This window comes from Lineus longissimus, chromosome 14 (assembly GCF_910592395.1).
Source record: "Lineus longissimus chromosome 14, tnLinLong1.2, whole genome shotgun sequence".
NCBI classification, from domain to species: Eukaryota; Metazoa; Nemertea; class Pilidiophora; order Heteronemertea; family Lineidae; genus Lineus; species Lineus longissimus.
In genome coordinates this window covers 14,763,905-14,772,041 of record NC_088321.1, presented here as the reverse complement: position 1 = coordinate 14,772,041, position 8,137 = coordinate 14,763,905, and the positions used below count along the sequence as shown (strand labels likewise).

At 45.1% G+C, this 8,137-nt stretch overlaps 1 protein-coding gene across 1 annotated transcript; it reads left to right on the top strand.

The window, feature by feature from the left end:
- Window positions 1–709: 709 nt before the first annotated feature.
- On the top strand, window positions 710–6,687 carry LOC135499062 (mucin-13-like). Its single transcript, XM_064789701.1, has 10 exons — window positions 710–823; window positions 1,430–1,521; window positions 1,891–1,989; window positions 2,746–3,287; window positions 3,867–4,007; window positions 4,265–4,399; window positions 4,789–4,898; window positions 4,992–5,244; window positions 5,566–5,691; window positions 6,016–6,687. The coding sequence occupies exons 1-10, from the start codon at window positions 809–811 to the stop codon at window positions 6,501–6,503; spliced, it is 2,001 nt and encodes a 666-aa protein (XP_064645771.1). The 5' UTR covers window positions 710–808; the 3' UTR covers window positions 6,504–6,687.
- The last annotated feature ends 1,450 nt before the right edge of the window (window positions 6,688–8,137 follow it).

Below are 8,137 nucleotides of genomic sequence, written 5' to 3'. Positions count from 1 at the left end.
AACGGCTAGGAGCCGTCCCGACTTTCTTGGCAACCCGCGTCCCGGAATGCGTGATGATTCCATTCAGAGGCAATTATGAATATAGTCTTTGACTTTAGTCGGTCCGGCGTACGGCACAGTTGGTTGATCTTCTATATAGGCCTACTGTGCGACTATTGCCTAACGGGAACAAAAGGGGACTTCATCTACTGTCTCCCCACTGTCTCCATCCGGGCTGAACCTAAGGCCGAAGTTACATAGACCTCATTCGTTCATTTACCACGAGTCACTTTCCGGGTTTTTCTTTCATTCCTCGGTGAATGCACGCCACAAGGCCGTGCTTTTACAGGGGAACGGAAGCAAAAGGGGAAAATGAGTCCTGGGAAATGAACGAATGAGGTCTATGTAACTTCGGCCTAAGACCAACACTCGGCACTAACGACCGAGCTTATATATGTAATGTGAGCGAGGGGGGGGGGAGCATAGGACTGACTCTGGTTTTGAGGATGCACTGTCTTGAGCCAACAACGCCCCGACTTGATCGTTGCACATCCTGGGCACATCCCGACTCTCATGCGTTTGCGTCACCACTATCGAGCGATCTTAAAATATTGCGGGTCAAGATGCACTCCCCACGATTTTGGCAGGTTCGAATTTCACGGTTGTAATCTCGGCCTCCGGACTTTCACGAATGCCGCCAATACAGGCGAAGGCCTCTCAACAAATATATATAAAGACAGTTCGAATGAAAGAATTCAGAAATGGTGACGGATTAGGATAACCTCCCGTTGATCCTTTTGATAATAGCGGATTAAACCACTCCAAAACAATGGAATTAACAAAGGTTGGTGCAAAGATTAATTGTTAATCTCCAATTAATATAACCATAGTTATATTTGTCAAAAGATAGCTTCAACTGATCATGTCGAATTTTCTACGACGCATTTCTAAGAGGTTGTCTGATAGCTCGGACACGCATGGTTAAACACTTTTAAGCAATATTTTTCTTTGTGAATTTGTCCTGTCGGACGACACCATAATTTGGCTAGACCTATAACACCGAAATACAAGGCATTTCCCATGGTACAGAACGAGGAGTTTTGATTGAATGAGATTCTTGCGGAGACTGGGTCTCTTGTGTCCCTTCCCAATACACCAAATTGGTGCCAAATCGTAGTGACATGAAAGGCGCTCACTGTCCTGATGGTGCAATACCCATGCAGAGCAGCTAAAGGACTGACAACGGAAATCCTTTAAATTTAGAAAAAATGCCCTTCCCTCGGGAACAGCTATCTCCCCTCTGAAACCTGTCCGATTTTACCTATAAAACCATAAATGAATAAGACCAAAAAGGTTTAACTGCAAACTGAACTATCCGCCAATAACTTTCTCTGCAATTGCACACCATTAAACAGTTCTTCACGATTTTTCCTTTTCTTGGCATGATTAGGTTGGCTATACCTTACTGGTCTTCCCGTTGTTGTTTCTTGCCGTGGAAGGGCTGACGAAGGGCGATTCGAATGTCTGCGAAAAAGTACAGTAGTAAGTTTCGATTCATACATTGCTGTTCATTCATTCTCCTCAAGTTAATGTGTGCTGCAAACAAGTCAGGAGCCGTCGCGACTTTTGATATTGCAGAACCACAATCCTAAAAGGCCATGTCACAAGATATGAATGTTTGATATTGGAATTATGCCTCGTTTTGATAGACTCCCCGGGCAGCCCATTGCATCATCTTAGTTTGGTCTCCTCAGGGTGAGGAACGAGGCCGGTCCACTGCGTCCGGAGTGTACGTTTTGATCGCAGCCATGGACCTCTAGCTAATAAGGTTTACATCTAATGGCCAATGTCTTCTATGGGCCCTTTTAAACCTTGAAAGACCCAGTACATTTCCCGCCCTTTTTCTTGCAGTGTGACGAAATCGCGGCATGCGTCTTTCAGTGCGGCGTACACAAGCAAGTACTACTCGTGGTGCAGCGAATTTCCATTGTTTCGATGCACAAGATACAGGTCAATATCCGTCAATCTTCCCTGGTGGGAGAATTGGTAACTAGTAGCCCGAGTTTTAATACCCGAGTCAAATGGCTATCCATTAACCCGAGTCATGTCTCGTTCGGCTGCTGACAACTCTGCATGACTTTCAAATGCCGAAACTATGCGCATTCGGTAATGAACGATCACAACACGATTTGTTTCAATTGTTTGCGGCGGTGTCGGCATGTGATATGTGACTCGGGTGAATGGATAGCTTCTTCACTCGGTAAAAGTGATTGCAGCTTTAAAACTGGGGCCTACAGTTACTAATTCACTCGCTAGGGTGAAATCTCTAATTCTCCTTTTCCATACACGTTCTCTTCTTACTCATCAATTGTCAAATGAAGTACACGTACGTGTACTTGCAACACTCCGTTGAGGACTTGCTTTAAATCAGCGCCACGAACGGCAGAAGATGGAAAATATTCAAATTTGTACCCGGTTACGCCTGCGCATAAATGAGTATCACAGAAGACTATTAAAGGGGAACCATGGGCATGTATGCGCAGGAGTAGGGGGTCAAATTGGTTATCCTCAGTAGACTGATGTGCCTTGTTCGAGGACTGAATTGTGTGTGATTGAGCGATAATCGACTACATTCCTCAAACAGCATGAACAGTTTCGATATCCCGAGATGAGAGAGCCCCTATCGGCGGCTTTGTGTAACTTAATCTGACCTACCTTGCCCCTACCTCATATATTTTTGACTGGTTCTTGAAATATGGTTTTCAGGAGAAGGTATGAAACAAGATATAGGGTGGAGTACTTTCGGGACACGTGGAAGACGTATCATTGCTGCCAAGGTTTTTCTGAATACAACGGATGGTGTGATGACATCAATGAGTGCGCTGATTGGTCGAAAAATGATTGTTACATGACCTGTATCAATACGCCTGGGAGTTACTACTGTAGGTGTGAGGCGGGCTATCAGGGGGAGGGGAGGTCGTGTACTTTAGTTGCGACTGCTTCATCTTCGACAGCGACAACAACTTCAACTTCATCTACATCTTCAACAGGGACATCAGCTGTATCTTCAACAAATACAACTGCTACTTCAACTTCTACAGACACAACAACTTCAACTAGGAACTCAACCTCATCTGGGACAGGAACAGGGACTTCAACTTCAACGGAAAATCCCAGTTCGACAGGGTCCATTCGGTCCAATTCAACAGGGAATCCCAGTTCTCCAGGGTCCACTTCATCTTCAACATCAACATCAACCGTGTCTTCAACTTCAACAGAGACTAACACCTCGACGCCAACAACTACCGGTCTGTTTTCTTTACTATTTCTTGACAGTTCATAGCCCAGGCCTACATCAAACTGCGAATTCCTTCAACCAGAGTAGAATACCGAAGATTGTTTTCAATTAATTCAATGTCAAACAGAGTGATAAATGATTTTGAAAGAGGTCAGGAGAAATGCTTTATGGTTGTCTCTTGACCAAAAGTTGTTATCCTGTGAGGACACTAAGGCCTATTTGATATTTGCGTGACTTAAAGGTTGAATGACTTTCTAGGCCGTGCAAGAATAAAACTCAACGAACTGACGCAGATCAACGTCAGTGCCCCCTTTTCCATACATGCTCCCTGCAGATACCGCAGTATCATAAAGATGTGCGGGCATGGTGGAATTTCAGTGCTATTTGTGGGTGATGTCGAGGGGCAATTTCCCAATGAGAGGACAGTTACTATTTGCTCCGCAGCACAAAGTACGCGAGGAGACGGTGCTGGTCTAACACTGAGCAACCGTTTCCAATGGCGAGAGTTGGAGATTGATCGAGGAGATCAGAGGTCATGCCACCTTGTTGTGAATTAACAGCATAATGCTGAAAACTGCATCTTTTCCAGCCTCTACAACCACGACGACCACAAGGCTCAGCCCTTGCATCGCAACAACATGCAAAAATGGCGGGAAATGCTATGTTGTATCGGACAAGAAATATCGCTGCAAGTGTCCAGTCGCATGGGAGGGAGAAAATTGCGAAAGAGGTGAGAACGCCATATTGGGAAGCGCGAAATGGCCCGATTCAACTGGAGCGTTTCCTACTGTGGTCATCCGAACGCAAATATCAGTCATTGTTTGACATCCTGGTAACGCGATTTTGCATTTGCGTTAGTGTTTTGGGGGCTTTTCGAAAACTTTGAAATACCACGGCGTCGGGAGGGCAGCGAACTGAGGCTACGGGACGCGAGTTTGGCCCCATTTTCGGCCGAGGCGTTTCTGACCCTGATTCTAATCGTTCCAGACGTGAATGAATGCGCGAGAAAAACGCCACCCTGCCCCGGCGAGAACGTTGACTGCATTAACCTCGACGGGGGTTACACATGCCGCTGCAGGGAGTACTTCCTCAAGGATGGGTCTGGCAAGTGCTCATTTGAAGGCGAGTATGATCAGTATTCCTTCTCTTTGAGAAAGACGCCATTTAATTGAATCCTTCCCATGTAGCCTACATGTGGTTAATGTAAATTTCAAGCATCAACCTCTGCGGGGGTTACAGATGCCGCTGCATGGAGTACATTCTCAAGCCGGGATGGTAACGGCCATCGCTCCCTTGAAGGTGATTTTACTTTACCATACAAGAAACTGATGAATTCGCACTTCGCAGATTTCGCCAAGCGGAATTTGACGGAACTAACCCAGCAATATAGCCTTCTGATTGGCTCGGTGCAAATGATCCCGCCGGAGAACCAGAATTCGGCACTTTTGATTGGACAATCAACTTTTTCTACAAAGGTTCCGAATTCCTGATTGGTCCTTTAATCATTTCAGCCAATATTCGCTACGTATTGAAACTAGCTCTTGACCAAGAGTTTGACGAGAGGTTGCGCGATATGAGGTCACTGCAATTTAAAGACCTTGAGGAGAAGGTGGTCATAAAGGTATGTCTGTTTTAAAAAAATTCTAAACTTCCAATTCCACTGACGCATTTTCCGCAGTACAAATGGACATTCTCTATTTACACCTTGTTCCAGATCGACGCGATCCTGCATTCTAATAGAATATTCAAGAAACTGGCCGGATTCTCTCAAATTCGCTTCTTTGACGAAGGGAGCGTCACTGTCGACATGGCGCTTGGATTCTACACAGTAGCGCCTCTAGCGGACCCGAAGAACTTCACCACTGATTTGCGCAATTTCTTCAATGGTGTGATCAAGAAAATGGGAAATGTCTGCCACCTGGAGGGAGTTGGAAACACTGTTTGTTCCAAACCTCCAAAAGTTGAAGGTCAGTTTCCTTGGTTTCTAGACATGTTGCGAATCCCGAACTGACGCGAAAACGTATACCCAAACGCTTTGTTTCAGTTCGCAGCCATCTCATCGATATTATCAAAGTAGGCGTTTGCATCTACGTAGAACTTAAGAAATCGAAACCTTTCTTTTCGCGATGGATAACAGAAAAATTACATAGACCGATATTTTGTTGTTTTCCCTGCACACTGCAGACCTTTTCAGGTCGTGATGTGGTATAAGGCCTTCAGGTGGCAGCACCGGCCTTACGCGAAACACGGAATTTTTCATCGTGTTTTCTCTCCTTTTTTTATTTTAGATTTTGAAGAGTGTCGGTACTTCTGCAAGTCTGAAGGAACAAATTGCACCAACCTCGAGGGAAGCTACCTGTGTAGTTGCAGGACTGGTTACTATGGCGAAGATCCGACCAGGACAGGATGCACAGGTCAGTCGCAGACTTTGCGTTGTGTTCGGGTATTTTCTGCAGTGCCCCTGGCGGTCAGAAGGGAAATAAGAGTAAAAACGGGTCCGGATCTACTCGACCTTTAGAAGGTTAAATCGGACAGGGATCGATGCGGGTCGGAATATTATCTTAACAGGTTAAGCAGGTCTTGGGAGCTGGTCCGGACGTAACCTGCATTAGATAGAACCGGATCAAGACGTAACTGGTGCCCGGCCGCCGTTGCCCTTGAAGCTAGATTTGACAGAAGCGACAACCACAACACATTTGTTTGGTCTAATTGATGTCACATTTTTTCTTAAATTCCAGTTGAAGGTCCAAACTTCGGCGAAATCATGATCTACGCGACAATGTCATTTTTGGCCATTCTCTGCCTTATTGCTTTTGTTGTTGTCACCATATTAAAATGCCGCAAGCAAAATAGTACCAAGAAAACAAAAATGAGCGACATGGATACATCCGCGGTGGTGAGGAAACTTGCTGCGGAGGAAAGCATTGGTGCTGAGAATTACTACAATTATATTCAAGACGAAAATGACAACAAGCCGAGCTTCAAAACCGAAAATCTCCCACCAGATCTGCGGGAAAACACGGAAAAGTCCGAAGTTGCTCGGCGGATGTCGGGAAGCAGCGATGCGATTCGACGCGATTCGGCTGTTTCAGATTCCATCCAGAGCCACCTGTCTCCGTTGGAGGCAGTGACGGAGGAAGCATCGTCGGAATCTGCCGATTCGTGGAAAATGGCGGATTCTGGTGCGTTTTCATTGACGGATGCATCTAGCGCGCAACTTTGGTGAACCTAGATTGTATATAGCACATGAACAACTAAATCAATGGCGACAATCGCAACAACCACGTGTAAAAACTAACATTGTGTTCGACTAAAATGAAATTTGCTGTACGTCACTCTCGATTGAAATAGAACGAACCACTCTTTTGTGTGTTCTATTTGACGACAAATTGAGATATATATACATTGTATATTGTTGTTATTGTTATTGTTATTTCATTCTGTGTTTGTGGTATTTGTATAAACTTAAGACTTAGCTGGAGAAGGAATCGAAAAAGTGGTAAAAAACCGTCGATAAAATGCAGATCTAGGCGAATGACCATGTAAGTCCCCGTTATGTGGGAACAAGAGATGTTTCAGGCCCGCTACACAACTGGTTTTCATGTTATCTCGTGGAAAACAAAGAAGGCAGCCTGGCAGCCATATTGGATTTTGCGTCCGGTCATGAATCGCTCAGGAACCTCCACTACATAGGCCATCACATCACCGAAGTTTCAGGTCTGTCACTCAACTTGTCCTTGAAGTATGATAGGATTCAAAGAAAAACGATGGCGGTCAGGAGGTCAAGCAATGAGAGAGGCGTTCACGTTTGAGTTTCGGGGATTTGCGAAAACTCCCAAAACTTCCGTACGTCATCACATCACAGAAGTGTCAGGTATTTCATTTGCGTACTTCATGCCCTAGCTCGCAAGGGTTGCGAAACCTGTATAATTCAAAATTACTTGCTCTGAGATGACAAGGATTTGAATAACAATGATGTTACATGACATTTAACAACCAAAAGATAGAATACGATAACGAATTTAATTCATCACAGATAATGACAGTGATATACATGGTTTTGATACTGGCATACACGTAAGATGATACTGTAAGTTTTGATACTCGCCTATAAATAAGTTTAGTTTGCCGACGATTTGTCTTCCGCTGGAACCAGAGATGCAATATCGATTTGAAAACCTACACATTGCTATTGGCAGTTTAGGCATAGCCTCGCCACTGTGGAGGAAGCTGTCACCAGATGTAAAGACGATAATACTTGACTTGCCAAACTCAGCTCGACGCCGAACTGCAGTGCCACTCGCGGACAAAGATAGAACAACTCGACATTTTTTTCACCGGTTTTCTCGCTGCGCATGCGTACCAGCGTCATCTTTTGTTGATTTCCGCTGGTACGCATGCGCAGCGAGAAAACCGGTGAAAAAAATGTCGAGTTGTTCTATCTTTGTCCGCGAGTGGCGTTGCAGTTCGGCGTCGAGCTGAGTTTGGCAAGTCAAGTATTGAGGTGAGATTGTGCCAGAATTTTCCATGGCATGCGGCAAAATATAAGCAATACAGACAAAGAAAGCGATGTGAAAAGGCTAACGGATCGGGGAAAGGCTCTTATTTGAAAACCGGTCTCTTCCCTCGGCAATTCACCGACGGCCTCTCAAATGAAGGTAAACATTGGCACGAATTCAGAACAGACGCGATACAATACGACGAACAAGCATAAGAATGACGTCATTGTCGTTAGTCTCGTCACCGTTAGATGAGGCAACGTGATTACGGCGAGATGCGTGATAAGGTAACATCGCTTGCATGGGATTCGGCCTCAGTACAGAGATCCAGCCGGTTATGACGTCATCACTTTACCTCCTC

Bases quoted from the DNA above. Each gene is read 5' to 3' on its own strand.
- LOC135499062 (XM_064789701.1), top strand. The intron at 4,400-4,788 runs GCGAGTATGATC...TAATCATTTCAG, and splicing joins TGGCAAGTGCTCATTTGAAG to CCAATATTCGCTACGTATTG. The intron at 5,692-6,015 runs GTCAGTCGCAGA...CTTAAATTCCAG, and splicing joins GACCAGGACAGGATGCACAG to TTGAAGGTCCAAACTTCGGC.